The sequence below is a fragment of the Abramis brama genome, assembly GCF_963993115.1.
Source record: "Abramis brama genome assembly, chromosome: 24".
NCBI lineage: Eukaryota > Metazoa > Chordata > Actinopteri > Cypriniformes > Leuciscidae > Abramis > Abramis brama.
The window spans coordinates 24,461,238-24,479,076 of NC_139986.1; the positions used below are offsets into that span (position 1 = coordinate 24,461,238).

The 17,839-nt window shown below is 36.6% G+C and overlaps 1 protein-coding gene across 3 annotated transcripts in view; it reads right to left on the minus strand.

The window, feature by feature from the left end:
- Window positions 1-17,839, minus strand: part of agap3 (ArfGAP with GTPase domain, ankyrin repeat and PH domain 3) — a 161,664-nt gene that overhangs the window by 4,301 nt on the left and 139,524 nt on the right. For all 3 annotated transcript variants that reach the window (XM_084102634.1, XM_084102635.1, XM_084102633.1), the window contains exons 14-16: window positions 15,659-15,813; window positions 15,448-15,538; window positions 14,424-14,646 (exon numbers count right to left, since the gene is read on the minus strand). In XM_084102634.1, the coding sequence (XP_083958760.1) occupies window positions 14,424-14,646; window positions 15,448-15,538; window positions 15,659-15,813 (469 nt within the window). The remainder of the gene's footprint in view (window positions 1-14,423; window positions 14,647-15,447; window positions 15,539-15,658; window positions 15,814-17,839) is intronic.

The following is a 17,839-nucleotide window of genomic DNA, read 5'->3' on the forward strand; positions in this document are numbered from 1 at the left end:
GGACCTTGATGAATTAGATAAACTTCGTGACTTATGAATAAGTGACAATCCCAGCAGAGTCTGTATTTCTGACACAATCCTATCTGTAACTTTGAGGAAGTCCAGAGTAATTCAGCTATGATTATGATAGAGGTCACAAGGGAAGAAGGTTAAATGTACAAATCACGCCGCACACACACACATCCGCAGCGTTAACTTCCTTTAAACTCTTTTTTTTCCCATCAGAATCTAGAGGGTTAAAATCTGTCTGGCTATCGAAAGGTTACACATTGTGAACAGCATGTCTATCGTGGACAATACAGGAGTGTGTGTGTGTGTGTGGAGGGGAAGCCGTGTTTTTTATCGCCGCTGTCAGTGTTGTCAGTCCTGCCCGGTGAATCCCCACAAAGGAGGCCCTCTCAACACTGGCCCCTCAACCCTCTAGGGGTCCGCCGGCAGCCCGCCAGATCGAAGGCCCAAAGAAAAGGGCTGAAAGAGACACACTTGGACAAGAGAATGGAGTCCAACTCTTCACCGCACACCAGACTTCTATCTATCCCTCTCTATCACCCGGCCGCCCCCTCTCCTCTCTTCTGCTGGCATTCATGGCAATGGTGAGGGGTACGCTGCAAAATTAAAATCGATACGAGTGTATCTGGGCATGCTCAGTGCCGGTTTGACCCGCTGACCCCGTGAGGCGGGTGATAAGGGGAGCAGAAAGGAGCTGTTGTTCGCCTCACTGGGGTGAGTGACAGACAGAAGAGACAGAAAGAGAGAGAGCTGATAGAGGTAAAGAGAGTCTTGTGACGGCTTTCCCTCGGGACGCGACTCCACAAAGACACCGTCACCATAACGGCAGTGCTAATGTTTACAGTAACAAACCAACAAGATGAGAGAGAGGAATGACATAATGACATCTACATTATAGATGAGAATGATATATATACTTAACCATCGAATAAATATTCGCAAGACTATACATGGTCACTGTAGTGGTGTTAATTTCGTCGACGAAATCTATGATGAAAAAGTTCACTGACGACCTTTTTTTTTCGAGATAATGACGAGACGACACCAATATCATTTAACGATAATTGTAACTATATCAACGTGGAATAATCGCTGATGAAAAAAGACGAGACATTTTTGTCTAATAAAAAGAGGATACAATGTTTTTAATGTTTGTGGTTACCAGATGTCAAGATTTTAATTCCCCTGATTAGAGATTTTCTGTTAAAAGGATTCATTTTTCTGCCCGGTGTTTTACTTAATATTTGCAACTGGCAACCATGTGCACTCGCGCTCTCTACACTGCGGAAGTGCTGGGATGATCTGAAAACGCAGAAAACACAGACAAACAAGTAATGCCTGGTTCAGATTACACGATTTTAGCCCGATTTTGGGACGATCCGTTTGACGTAGGGTGTCGTGGGGATTTGTAAGCGACAACGGGCGTCGGGACGCAAGATTCGATCTCCACGACATCATGATAAAAAGACTAGCATGTTTAATTTTTTTTCCGGTCCTCCGCGACGGGTTGCGTCAAGAGTGAGTGAGTGTGTGTGTGTGTGTGTATATATGTGTGCGAGTGAATGTGTGTGTGTGAGACGGCACGCGGTAACTAGTCGGAAAGCAACGCGTAGTCTGACATGTTTCTTGTCTACAACACGACAAGATTTTAGGAGTTGCGTAATCTGACACAGTGACTATCGTAACAGACAAAAAAAATCATGTAATCTGAGCCAGGCATAAGCTGGAGTTCAGCGATTTCCATTTAAGATTTTCTTTCTCCATTTGAGGTGTTCTTTCACGACCCTGCTGTTTGGTGCAACTAAACCTGCGATCAACCTTCTCAGTGATGATCTGTAATAAATCCAAACATGGATCTCGCCAATATTTTCGATTGTGGTTGCTGAATAAATGCACTTCTGTAACCTCTGTGTGACAATAAGGAATTTCACCTTTTCGAGCAGAAGTTAAATCTGGCAGTTAAACAGGTTTGTATCAGTGATTGGGAGTGTAAATGAAACCATTATCCTGAGGACCAGAGCTAACAACAGACACTTCCTCTGATGTGGGACTGACTCGTACGTCACAACTCTCACTAGCATTTCAACAGCAAAACGCAAAAGAAATATGAAGGACAGAAGAGAAGCTTCATTTCTTCAGTGTCTGACATCCAGCATCTCCAACTCCACATAATAGAAAAATGCACAAATCCAAAATGTTTCAGCAAATCATTTCAATGGTCTTTAATCAGTGTCTTATGGAGGTATAACGCACCGCATCGAGGCGTCATTAAAAATGAATAAGAAAATAAGCAACCAAACAAACCTGACCTAAAACACTAAAAGGAAGCACTTAATGTCTAATTAAATGACTGAAGTCAGCAGTTACATCTCAGCGTTTACATGCATTTTAGAAGTGCACTCTTACGCTGAACAGCACTGGCTTTATGAAGCAGAACAAATGTTGTGGCATCTACAAACTGATAATCAGTTATCCCGTGCCATCATTATATTCCCCCGAAGACAATCGCGTGTGTTCCAGCAAGTGTTGTTTAAGTCACTTTGGCAACAATGGCATGAGCTAATTAAGAAAACCACATCTTTAATGCCGTTTCCCTGAAAATCCTGACAGGTCTTTGTGAACAAGGCAGAGAGCAATTGAATGGACTCTGGGCACAGTGAATCGTTCTTCAGAGAGAAACTGAGTGTGTGTGTGTGTGTGTGTATAATTAGCCTCCCCTCCCCTCCTCCTTCAGCAGTCAATCTTTCAAAGCTTGTTTTTCTTCTGAGGAGACCCACCCTGTTGTTCTCTCTTCATCTGAATTCTTTACAGGAAACCCAGCGCGCCATCACAGGGGTTTAAGAGGGTGGGCGACTCTTAAACTCTAGGAGGAGAGAGGTTTGGGGAAGGAGGAGGGTGAGTTTACCCTAGTTTAACGAGGGAGAATCACTTTTGACAAGTTGAAGGACAGATTCATTTATAGGGTCACCAACAAACCTCAATGCACTGACATTTAAAGGAATAGTTCACCCATAAATTGGAAATTACTCGTATTCATGTTTTTCCAAACCTGTATGACTTTCGTTTCTCAAGAGGAAAACAAAAAGAGATATTTTGATGAAGGTTCACACTGATATTTTCCACACAATAGAGGCTTATGGTGACCTGTCAAACTCTTCAAATTATTAAAAAAGGAATCATATAAGTGGTCCATACTATTTGTGCTTAAGTAAATTTATGCCATATGACGGCTTTCTATGAGGAACGGATTTGCACGACAATCAAATACGGTGCATTAAGATGCATCAAGCCAGGTTTGATGTCAATGACGATAGTTTGACGTTTGACTGAGCTCAACTTGTCTTAGCATGTCTCATATCTTTGGATGCATGTTATTTTCAGCTAACTTTAATTTAGGTCTGTGATACAAAAATTTCATATTACTTAAATAAATATAATAATAAAGTAAAAATAAGGTACTTTTTTCTCATTTTTTGTAGCTTGATGAAATCCTTCCACATTAATGTTGACTGCAAAATAAAATAAGCTTCTTTTTGTTGTTTTTGGAGCTAAATTATGGAAGTAAAATAATGTCAAATTTTTTGTTTCAAAAACATTTGGCATTATTTTACTTCCATACTTAATGGTATATGTCCACATTCAAAATAAAATAAAAAATAAAATAAGGTACTTTTATTTCACATTTTTGGAACTTGACATCCATTCACATTCACTCTGAGTGAAAAAAAAAAGAGATTATAAGGTATTTTGTTGTTTTTGGAGCTTTATGGTATCTGTCCAAATTCAAAATAAAATACAAAAATACAAAATGGTAAATGGTTATTTTAGTTTAATTTTATGTTTTTTTTTTATGAACTCAGTGGAATCCACATTCACTTTCATTGTGTACAAAATAAGTGTGAACATTCTTTAGAACATCTTTTGTGTTCCATGAATAAAAAAATAACATACAGGTTTGGAAAGACTTATTGAATAATGACAATTTCCACTCATGGGTGAACTATTGCTTTGCTCTGTGCGACTCAGATTAATGGAAGTTGCTTAACTGTTTCTGTTTCTGAGATGACATCAGTTATCAGGATAGCTGGGGGAGGATTTAAACATTAATTTGCATGTATTTGAGCATCCATACATGCAATTGATCCAAATAATTTCTGTCTGCAGCCCTTTATGAAGCTTTTAAAGATTCTCTGAGTCAGTTTATGGTCACCTGTCCTTGAAAAGGAAGAAGGAAGATTTCAGAAGCAGCAACAGGCTTCTCAAATACCCCTGGCCACTGCCACTTGAAAGGAGAAGTGTGAAAGAGAGGAAGAGAGGGGCTGGTAATCCCGCCTCAGACTTTTGTTTGAAATGGAGACCCAATCCAAACACAGGGCACTGTGTGGAGGGGTTTATGGGAGAAAGCCGAGAAGCCATGAAAAGACACTTCCTCTCGGCAGGAGGAAGAAAAATAAAATGTGCAGCTTTAGCGTGTCAAAAGCGAGGGAGGGACGAGGAGGCCAGGAAAGAGTGATGAGATGGAGGGAAGATTCTCTCTGCAGGGGGAGAAAACCACATTCAGGAAACACACACACACACACACACACACTGGTACACACATATTTGCAGTGGATATCAGGGTTGCTTGGGGGACATCGGGGGACTCGAGTGTGAGAGAGACTATAAGTCTGAAAAGGAGACCAAATACTCTTTATACCCAACTTGACTTTAAATGCTGTTAACTGCTTCAAAGAGAACAACAATAAAATTAGCACTTAATAATGTCACTCAATAATAAATCATTAAAGTCAACATGAAATTAGTACTGACCCCATTACTTTCTTAATGTCTTAATGTTATTGATCAGCGCACATTATTCTAAAGGAAAACGGGTTTTGTTATCTTTAAACAAAACAATAAAATTAAATAAAATGTAAATGTATAAATATATAAAACAAATATTATTGATATATTAAATATCAATACATTTAATTATAAATAATTTATAATTATCAACATATTTCACTTAATTTATATGAATTTATTTACATTATATATAAATATCATGTAAATGAATTAATAAAAAACAAAACAAATAGAAAATAAATTAATTAATTACTCTAATTAATTAATTAATTATTTACTGACATATTGCTGACATAACCAAAGCTACACAGGAGGGAAAATTAAATTAATCAAATTAATAGAAATATATTTCATTATAAATACTTTTGAATATACAAATAAACATTTAAATATAATATAATAATAACATGTAAAATTAATAAAATACTTAAATTGTGTGATTCTATGTAAAAATATATATATATATATACACACACATATATATAAAATACACACACACACACAATTAGTCACATTAACATGAAGTTCAATGAGTGAATTCGCTTTTATGTTTCCTTTAATATACACAATTAAAACCCTAAACATATATGGTGTATATGGAGTGAGGTATCAGGTCAAGCTTTTACAAGAGCTTTTCTAGCATCACCTGACCCTAATGATCACAGAAACGTGAAAATGATTCCTGTAGGCTGGCCCAGAGAATCAGGAACACATGAATGCACTCCAATACGGAGGAAGAAACAACAGGGCAATTACTCAACCCAGACTAAACAGCACACAGGGATTTATGAGAAGGGTCCCTATGTAGCGCACACTCGAGGGGAGGCGTCTCTCCAGGAAGGCCAAAAAGCAATTGGACATGCAAGTGAAATGACGAGGGCGTGGAGGAAGGTGAATGCCTTCTTCAACTAACGACCAATCAGAGCGCAGGACCAGGAAGTGAATGGGTTCATGGAGGTAAGTGGGGCTCAGAGGAAGGGGGCTCGCCGGCACACACAAACACAAAACAACCCCCTGAAACTCTCAAAAGACACATCAAACAGAGGGGAGGGCAGAGCCGAACAGCAGGGATGGAGTGTTTGTAAAGAACAGAGAGAGAGAGAGAGAGAGAGAGAGAGAGAGAGAGAGAGAGAGAGAGAGAGGCAGGAAGAGAGAAAGAAACAGAGGGGGAGTGTTTGCAATGAGACTGTGTCAGTGTGTAGTTCACTTTTATCAATGACGCTTCATGTACTAAACACTTAACAGGCACAACACAGATTCACAAACAAAGAGCTTTAATGTTTCTACCATGCGAGTCTAGCTCTTCTTCAAACATATTCTGTATAAAATATGCTAAAGATTGTCTGCTAAATGTTTTCAAACCTCAAACTGAGTGTACAAACTACTTTTTTAAATTAAGGAATGAATACTTTTATTCAGTTTTCTATTTCAAATAAGTGCTGTTCTGTTCATCGAAGATCCTGAAAAAATTTATGATAGGTTCACAATGGTTTTCAACATTGATAATAATGTTTCTTGAGCAGCAGATCATCATATTAGAATGATTTGTGAAAGATCATGTGACACTGACGACTGGAGTAATGATGCTGAAAATTCAGCTTTGATCACAGGAATAAATTCAAATAGAAAACAGTAATAATATTTGACAATATTACTGTTTTTTTTTACTGTATTTTTGATCGAATAAATGCAGCCTTGGTGAGCAAAATAGACTTCTATCAAAAACATTAATAGTTTTTGTTAACAGCAAACTTAATAATCATAATAATAATCGTTAACATATAAGTTCAATCAAGTTAATTATAAATTAGTCTGTGTTGTGAAGCTAAAATAGTGCAAAACATAATTTTTTTGGTAATAGATAATTACATTTCTTTGTCGATTTTTATGAGAAAAAAGATTAGCAATATTATTAGCAATAAAAAAAAAAAATCATCTGACCACTGTAAAATGTTCAAAAATAAAGATATTCTTTATCTTGAATACATTTTCTGCAGCAGGCTATGATAGCACAAACAATACTCTGAAAAATGTGCCACAAGAAAGCAAAACATATTTTCATAGCTAGAAGGGAAAATGAAAATGTGCGACAGCAAAAGCAATTCATGATGTCAAACATTTATCATTCCAGTATTTTAAGTCATAAAAGGCAACCCGCCTGTATGTGCTGATGTATTTATAATTACGGTCGATTCGTGAAACTGAGTTCAAATAGAAATAGATAGGATAGAAATGCTGTAAATTGCACTATTGCTCAGTACAATTGTAAAAAAAATTAAATACTGAGAAGAAAAATGTTGTTATTTTTTTTGTATATAGTTCTTTTCAAACACTATAAGCCATCAAACATCATTCTGGTTTCTAATCAACCTGTCAGAGATCTGTTACTCTGACTGAGGACGGCTTGAGCTGTCAATCAAACACTCTCTCTCACCTGATTGACTAAAACTTTGGCTTGCAAAAAGAGCATCATCATTCAATCAAACGTAATAAAACATGAAGATCAAGAAACTCATCCCCATCCACCGCATAACAGAGGTAAAAAAAACAGAGAATGAAAATACGATGAGAAGGTCCTGCAAACAGAGAGGAGGACAGGTGGGAAAGAGAGGAAGGATTGACGGCGTGTAAGAGGGGAAAGAGGTTAGTGAAGTGATTCATTTGTATTAGTGCCACTGCCCCGTGGCGAAGACGCAACGGCAAATTATTTCTGAAACAAACTGGAGGATCATCAGAGCTATTACCTGCTCTGGCCGGAGGGCATCGTCTGTGTGTGTGTGTGTGTGTGTGTGTGAGAGAGACACAATCGTTATCTCTTTCAGTCTGGCCTCAAAAGAGCAAAAAAGAAGAAAATAAAGAGAGGAAAATAAAGAGTTTAGTGATGGAGGGACTATATATCTATCTTATATTATATATAAATAGACACAAATCAGTGTAATTTTAGTATCACTGATATGCTATTATAGTTTTTAATATTTTTTTTAAAACATTTTTATTTTCTTGTTTTATGTTTCTGTCATTTAAAATAAAAAGTGTTAATACATTTTTAATTCAATTTTAGTACATTATGATGAGAAATGTTGCCAAATAGCTATAGTATTATATTAAATAATATTTCAGTTAACATTGATTTTATTTCTAGCAATTTATTTATGGTTTTAGTTATAGTTGACTATAATAACTCGGATACAGATACAAATATAGACGCATATTTCGCATTTAATTAGTTTGTTGATGAACCCCCAGATCATAATACGTAGTTTAAACGGAGTTGTAAAAGCAATAATATGACGTAAGCGACGCGAGCGATTCAAATCAAAGCCATACACGTGTGTGAATCGTCAGCGTCCCGTCTAACCAACAACTGAAAGAATTCTCTCAGTCTTGTGGCACACGGGTGCCAGGCAATTAGAGTCGACACGAAAACACACACAACTGCCAATTTCTAATTTAAGCCCAAACAGCCTCGGATGAGCCAACCTCAGCAGCGCCGCTCTCTCCACACCGCAAGATTGATGGCCACACAAGAATTCATGACAAAATTGAGCAAATCTATCATAAATCTATCAATCTGGTTAACGGATTACCTACAGAGCTCCATGATTGATTGACGCTGCTCAATAATTAAAACAATATTTATAATTAAAACGGCTGGAAACACATCAGCAGGTGAGACGCATTGAGATTCCATGCGTGTCAAATCTTAGTTTAGTTAAACAGGAAATTAAAATTGCCTGTTTTAACTTCACAGAGGGAGAAAATGTAATAATGCTTGAGATTTTATGCTCAAATATAGGGCAAATTCAGAGAATTGAAAAAATATGACAGTCAAATGTGGAAAAATGTGGACGAATTTAACTGAATTTATCCTACTTGAGTTCACACAACAACAGTAGTGTAATAAAAATAGAATAAACAAGTAAAATAAATACTAAATATGAATAAGTAAAATACTACACTAATAAGTAAAACTAAAATCTACAACTTTTAACCTTCATGAGAGCTGAGACAGCATTAATAACATAAACTTAAAATAAGTTGAAATAAATCTCTTATTTTAATCTTTGTGTGCTGAATGAACAAAAAATACATTTAAACAAAATCTCTGACTTTAACTACATTTTTTATAATGATTAATCATTATTATTTTATTACAAGTACTTAAGCAGAATAAAAAAAAATATATAAATATATAAATATTTAAACAATATAAATAATGATTATGAGCGATTGGACAGCATGAAAAAAAAAGAAAAAAGAAAAAAAATGTTTAAATAAAATCTTAAGATGCCAAACTTTACAGCGATCTAGAATAGTCTAAATCAACTTGTTAGTTTTATTACTAAGTAGCAATACAACCTAGCTAATAATAGTAAAAATTAGCTTATTTCATTAAGACTGCGGAGGGATATTTGGCTGCCTTTCATCCTGATCCCACAGTGTAAGACTTTTTCACATTTGAGTATTTGTGTTTAGCTCATGGGAAAGTGTGTACGCAAGTAATCCAGAGCCCATTACAGCCGCGCATGGCTTGTGTTATGGGGTTTAAATTAGTCATCAGGGCTGTAAATGAGCTCGGAGAACACTGAGACTTGTCACCCTCACTCGGATGTTAGTTTTCACCTCCGTGATGAGAGTTAAATCAATCCTGCCTGACTGCACCACAGTAAAACGAGCCCGATTACTCATCTCACTGATGTCAAACGACATTTTGATGAGACATATATAATTGACCGTCCAAATGACCCATTCATACCAATGAGTGAATGACCAACATGAACCAAAAAAACAAGCGCTGAGACTGTGACTCAGGAAATATGAGACAAACACACACACACACACACACACACACATATATATATATATATACACACACACACACACACATATATATATATATATATATACATATATATATATATATATATATATATATATATATATATATATATATATATATATATATATATATATGAATGTGTGTGTGCGCATGTATGTATGTGTGTGTGTGTGTGTGTGTGTGTGTGTATATATATATATATATATATATATATATTTATTTGTGTGTATGTGCGCATGTATGTATGTATGTATGCATGTATGTATATATATATATATATACACACACACACACACACACACACACATATATATATACAGTGAGGAAAATAAGTATTTGAACACCCTGCTATTTTGCAAGTTCTCCCACTTGGAAATCATGGAGGGGTCTGAAATTGTCATCGTAGGTGCATGTCCACTGTAAGAGACATAATCTAAAAAAAAAAAATCCAGAAATCACAATGTATGATTTTTTAACTATTTATTTGTATGATACAGCTGCAAATAAGTATTTGAACACCTGTCTATCAGCTAGAATTCTGACCCTCAAAGACCTGTTAGTCTGCCTTTAAAATGTCCACCTCCACTCCATTTATTATCCTAAATTAGATGCACCTGTTTGAGGTCGTTAGCTGCATAAAGACACCTGTCCACCCCATACAATCAGTAAGAATCCAACTACTAACATGGCCAAGACCAAAGAGCTGTCCAAAGACACTAGAGACAAAATTGTACACCTCCACAAGGCTGGAAAGGGCTACGGGGAAATTGCCAAGCAGCTTGGTGAAAAAAGGTCCACTGTTGGAGCAATCATTAGAAAATGGAAGAAGCTAAACATGACTGTCAATCTCCCTCGGACTGGGGCTCCATGCAAGATCTCACCTCGTGGGGTCTCAATGATCCTAAGAAAGGTGAGAAATCAGCCCAGAACTACACGGGAGGAGCTGGTCAATGACCTGAAAAGAGCTGGGACCACCGTTTCCAAGGTTACTGTTGGTAATACACTAAGACGTCATGGTTTGAAATCATGCATGGCACGGAAGGTTCCCCTGCTTAAACCAGCACATGTCAAGGCCCGTCTTAAGTTTGCCAATGACCATTTGGATGATCCAGAGGAGTCATAGGAGAAAGTCATGTGGTCAGATGAGACCAAAATAGAACTTTTTGGTCATAATTCCACTAAACGTGTTTGGAGGAGGAAGAAGAATGATGAGTACCATCCCAAGAACACCATCCCTACTGTGAAGCATGGGGGTGGTAGCATCATGCTTTGGGGGTGTTTTTCTGCACATGGGACAGGGCAACTGCACTGTATTAAGGAGAGGATGACCGGGGCCATGTATTGCGAGATTTTGGGGAACAACCTCCTTCCCTCAGTTAGAGCATTGAAGATGGGTCGAGGCTGGGTCTTCCAACATGACAATGACCCGAAGCACACAGCCAGGATAACCAAGGAGTGGCTCTGTAAGAAGCATATCAAGGTTCTGGCGTGGCCTAGCCAGTCTCCAGACCTAAACCCAATAGAGAATCTTTGGAGGGAGCTCAAACTCCGTGTTTCTCAGCGACAGCCCAGAAACCTGACTGATCTAGAGAAGATCTGTGTGGAGGAGTGGGCCAAAATCCCTCCTGCAGTGTGTGCAAACCTGGTGAAAAACTACAGGAAACGTTTGACCTCTGTAATTGCAAACAAAGGCTACTGTACCAAATATTAACATTGATTTTCTCAGGTGTTCAAATACTTATTTGCAGCTGTATCATACAAATAAATAGTTAAAAAATCATACATTGTGATTTCTGGATTTTTTTTTTTATATATATATATATGGATTTTTTATATATATATATATATATATATATATATATATATATATATATATATATATATATATATATATATATATATATATATATATATATGTATGTATGTGAATGTGTGTGTGTGCGCATTTATGTATGTATGCATGCATATGCATATATATATATATATATATATATATATATATATATATATATATATATATGTATACACACACACACACACACATGACGCAATCAAATTACACCAGTAATTATTGTCATATTGAGAAAAAAACAAAACAAATGTAACCTGATGACTACATATTGAACAAATGTGCACTCTAAATACACACTATGTTTCACCCATTACTCTTTGGCTAAGGAAAATCAGTTATGACGGTAATGAGATTTTCAGTTTTTGTCCAAGCGGGTGAGAGAATGAGTGAGCGAGTGAGAGAACGGGAGAAATGGAGGATGCCGTGAACCATCAGATTCTCCTGACAATGAAAAACATTCCCTCCTCCGGCAGTGAGCCCGTCCTGACGACTGAAGTGTGAGGGGGGATATCAGCATCAATAATCTTTCATCAAGTCAAAAGCACTCGGCTGCAGCCCGCCAACCACTCAATAGATAACTGTGAGCCATCACTCGCCACTGAGTGAGAGAAAAGAACGGAGAGAGAGAGACAGACAGAGACAGAAAGCTGAAGCACCCCAGGTGGGGAGTAGATCGAAAGGGCTATCTTCCTTTACATGCTATCTGCGCCACGCACACTTTTGTAGGGCAGTTGTTACATCTTTGTTCACGCTCTCCACTGAGGGAAATCCTGATGCTGTCTTGCACACTATGAAGCAGCAGGTCACTTCACTGTCTTGTAAACAGATATTATAGCAGGTATACAAAGTATATAAACATTTAAGTCAGCAGATAGATATTTATAGATAGAAAAATAGATATTTTTGCAAATGCAACCCATTACATGATCATAAAAACAGATAAAAACACAAAAAACACTATTAACTAGGGATGCACAATAACATATATGGTTACACTTTATTTTAAGGTGTCATTGTTACAGTGTAATTATATATTTAAGTACTGAGTAATAGTAATTAACTACATGTACCCTACTATAGGGTTAGGGTAGGATTAGGATTTGGTTAGTTGAATGTAATTATGCACAATTTACTGTTATTACTATGGTAAGTACATGTAACATATGTAACAAGGACACTGTAAAATAAAGTGTTACCATATATATATTTATATAATCTCTGTTAAATATCTTTTTAGATGCTAGTTCTAAAGGAATTAATTAATTTGTATTGCCATATCATCATCATCAAAGACTATATTTATGGCAAAAATAAATAAAAACATATTTTTTAATAAATGAAGCCATATATATATATATATATATATGTATATATATATATATATATATATATATATATATATATATAGGTCATCTTATTGGTTATTGGCTATAGCATAAAAGCAAACAGGATTTTGAAAACCCGAGTGGTGCTGGTGTTCAAGGCGACAATCCCAAGTCCAATCACTTAGAAAAGTAATAACACATCTCTCCTCATCAAGCCACATACTTTTAGGCGTCATTTATGTCCGTAACACAAACATGCATGACAAATTATGCGCTATAAACTTAGAAAAATCAGTAACTACCCATCCAATAGCATCTCTCAACCTGATCAAACAGATAAAGGCATATGATCCAGTTCAGCAGCTAATGCTTTAGCATTAAAATCAGTCGTCCATTATGATGCATTAGAGCAGGCGGGCAGGCCAGGTGGTGTCAAGGTGTCTGACTGGATTCATACCCTCAGGAGTGACTGATACACCCCCCCTGAGTGATGGATAGCTGTCAGAGCCATTGAGAGCTCTCAATTCAGCCCCAAGGGGAGTGCTTTGGGACTGTAATAGTGTCCTTAATTGCCACCAAAAACACTCTTTTCTCCAGGTCATTAGACAGATTGGGAACGTTAGAGCGCGTGTCAGGCTTAAAGGGGGGAAACACCTCGAGACATGGCCTGGGACCAGAGCAGGTGAGCAGCTTCAGACAATGGTCTATGGACCCTATTATCTCCTGAAGCATCTCATCTTCTTCAAACAGCACTAATGGACCGATGATTGGGTGAACACTTTGACACAATTCAGTCATTGATCATATAACTGACACTGGATGCAAGGCTTACTAGAATATGCTTCCATACCCTGAACAAAGAGTCCATTGTAACCTCTTCCCTTCCAATACTACACTTCACGTTCTTTAATACTTAAAGCTGCCATGTTTAATGTCAAACAATGCAAAACAAAACTTTCTTAGAACGTTTCATTCATTAAACTTTCATGTAACTTGAAGTCCAACTCCAAACATTATTAAAATTGACCAGACGAGCTGCCATTTGGTATTAGTCTATGCAAACTAGTGTGTAGGCAATTATTTATTTAGTATTAAGTCAATAGTTATGTTTTCAGTTGAGTTTCAAGATTAATTGTTTTATTGAAAAAACAATTTGTGAAAAAGTGTTTTGTAAAGAACAAAATAAGGTACCAAAATAAAACCTGTGATTCATAATGCAATTTAAAAAAAGCTCCAGGTTTGCTCCAGATGCAATTCATCTTTAAACGTTAAACCACAGAAAGCCCTTAAAGCTTATTTTTTTTGTTGACAATAAATACTTCTCATTACAAGTTTGGGAAGATGTTTGTGAATCAAAAGGAAAGTTGCAAGCAAACTGGATGGAAACCTGTCTAATAACACAAAAACAAAAATAATTTGACATTTAACAGTTAACAAACTTTATAATCTATTATAATCAGAGTTGTCGCTTGAATTCATGGAGCCTATGACAAAAGAATCTGGTCATGAGGATTTGTTGACTTCCAGCTAATGCTTTGGACAGGGAACCCACCTGGTGCTGTCTACCCCGGGTTTGGTGTATTCCTCCACACAGCCCTCCCATACGCTGTTGGCCATGGCGTTCCCGATGGCAGTCATCACCATGCTGAGCTCCACCGGCCAGTCGTCCAGGTCCAGAGACCGCACACGGGACAGATGTGTACCCAGGTTCCTGTGCATCCCGGAGCACTCGATACAGATCAGAGCGCCGAGGTTCAGACTAGCCCAGTCTGGATCTGAGGGTCAGAGACAATTACATTTCAGTGCACCATAGCAAATCGGCATTGGACACATTTCAAGGTCGGATATGGGTCATTTTCAGCAATGACTATGCCAACCTTTAAGGAATAGTTGACCAAACAATGAATATTTCCTGATTATTTACTCACACCAAGGCCATCCAAGATGTACATGACTTTCTTTCCTGAGCCGAAGAGAAATTAAGGTTTTGGAGGAAAACATTCCAGGATTTTCTCTATCTAATGCAAGTAAATGGTGCTCAATGTAGACCAATTTTGATGGTCCAAAAAAATGCACGTTGGGAAGGTGACGTAGGCAGCAAGAAGTGTGGAGAAGGAACGCTGCCCTGAACAAATTGTCGTTGATGTATATTAGTATTTGTTTCAGTTTTAAAATGGTCAGTTTGTGTGTGTATCCTGGATGTAAACTCCTTTGTAAACAATGGGGCGGTTCTTCCTGCCTACATCACCACCATTCCCTTGCATTAGATTAAAAAAATAAAAAAAGATCCAGGAACGTTTTCCTCCAAAACCTAAATTTCTCTTCGGCTGTGAAAAAGAAAGAAATATACATCTTGGGGAGAATAAATAATCAGGAAATTTTCATTTTTGAGTGAACTACTCCATATCCCAGACTGGGATTTTGTACAAATGTGGGTGAAACTATCCAAAACAAAACAAAAATTATTACAATTATTTTAATGTAGTTTAATTATTCTATTTGTAGTTTATCACATTATGGCAAATATCTAATGAAATGAGACTAGCTTCACGTTCAGAAATGGGTGTCTCACTCACTGGGGGCGTCACAGTCTGCACAGAAGCTGTTTCCCCTCACGTTCCTGATGGACTGGATGGTCAATGCATCACTCTGGCTTCCTAATCGAGACTACGTGCCATAACAATTCAGATATTACAATGTGGAAAGAGCAGAGGGGTTTATTTGAGTGTGCATAAAACAATATTAACCTATTTCCACGGTACCAACATTTACATAATACCATCTTACCTTGTTCTTGCTGCTCTCACAGCACTGCAGACTGGCAAATATCTGGCTCTCAATGGCCTGCACCCAGAGTTCTCGTTCCTCAAACGTGGAAGCCTCAAAGTGCCACATCTGACCCGTCAACGACACAATGATGAACTCAAAGGACTCTTCTTGCTCTGAAACACACCAAATGTAAGATGGGTTATACACAGTGATCAGTTCTGAAAACGACAAGAATTTCTGTGCAAATGATTTGTGGGTCCACAATGAAAGCAAAAATGTTATGCAACATGGCACAACTTCATCTGAACATATTTGATGTTTGATATATAATTATTAACACTTTAAGACTTTATTTAACTCATTTAAGACTGTGCTTGCGAGGATACTCGACTTTTGGCGTTCTCTTTTGTGTCTTGTTGTGCTTAAATGTTTTATAAGCATTTTCATGAATAAGAGCCTGGTTATATGATGTAACGCTAAAGTATGTAGGAAAAAATGGACGCTGCGTTAATTGCGTTAAATATTTGTAACGCCTTAAACTGGAAAAATTAATCACATGCATTAACATGTTAATTTTGACAGCCCTAATATATATATATATATATGAAATATTTATAAAATTATATATATATTTATTGAAAATAAAAAGTAAATATATCTTAATAAAAATAAATAAATGATTCAAATTAAACAAAAACATTAAACTTTTAATTGTAGATTAAAAAACAACAACAAAAAAAACAAGGATATACTGTCTATGCCATAATTTCCAAGTTAGAGATCATCTTCACTGAAGGCTGCAAACACAAACATTTAAATGGCCAATATCCAAGGTGCATTATGGGTATCTGCGATTAGTGTCAGTTGCTGTTGTTCATCAGCATCGTAAAATCCAAGTGATTAAAAAGGTAAATACATCTATTAGAGTACTTATCTCATTACCAGTGAAGACTCATTATTATTGCAGCTGCCTAAATAGAATATAATGTGGGTTAATCATTCTGGTCACAGTAATTTCCACATCGCAAAAGCACACGCGAGGTACAGCAATGTTTCTCCGGAGCTCAAATGAGGGGCGAGAGGTGAAAAACAGACCATCATTTCTGCAATTTGCTCAACATTCATTTCAAAACCATGATTACTTTGATGTGTACGTGACGATGATTACACACACGAGTATTGCGGCCGATGAAGCTGCATGAGGCGAAAAGAAGTTCACAGACTCAATCACTGCAGTAGTTTTACAGAATAAAGGCCGTTTATTAGCATTAAAATGCACAAAATAACACCATTTATTGACGCCCACCGTCAATTATCATTAACATATTATTGAGGTCTCATTTTTAGAGAAATTATCATGAAGTACCAAGGTCATGTGCCAACCCTGTTCATTTTTTTCTTTCTTTGTTAATTTAAATCTTTCCACACTGTGATATATATATATATATATATATATATATATATATATATATATATATATATATATATATATATATGGGTTAGCTATAATAATGTAATCTGAAGATTCTATGTTTTTATACAAGTATTCTATGTATTTATTTTATTCTTTTATTTATTATTTGTATTATTATTATTATCATTTAATGTCTATTTTTGATGGTCCAATGAATTACATAATTTATAAATGAAAGCTACTTTATCTTTTTATTTATTTATTGAAACTTAATGGACAAAAACCAAAAGATGAGATTTTTCATTCAAATTATTGTTAAATGGTACATTGAGGCATGTCCCGCTCGGTATCTAATATATCTACCATAAACAAAACAGCAAAATTTCTACCAGATGACACATTTCTACCATCATACCGTCCAGCCTTCCATAAAAACTATGCACACAACTTTAAATTCAAATGAAATGATGTTGAGTAGGGTTTTAAGGCAGCGGTTTATCTTGAATGTGAAGTATATAGATCTCAGTCTACTCTCATCTCCAATCAATAATCTCCATATGATGACTTGAACCGATCCGCTCAACACATGCGTATCATTGTAAAAGACTCCCGTTCACTTCAGCAGAGAACTTGGCCTCAAGCGAATGGCAACAATCCAATTAGTTTGACACCCTCCTCAATTACCCGATTTATTCACGGGACTTGACTCCAGGTCAGGGATCAATACAGAGCCAGCAGCTTTGTGTCTAAATCAAGGACTAAAGGGTGAAGGTCCGTCGCCCCAG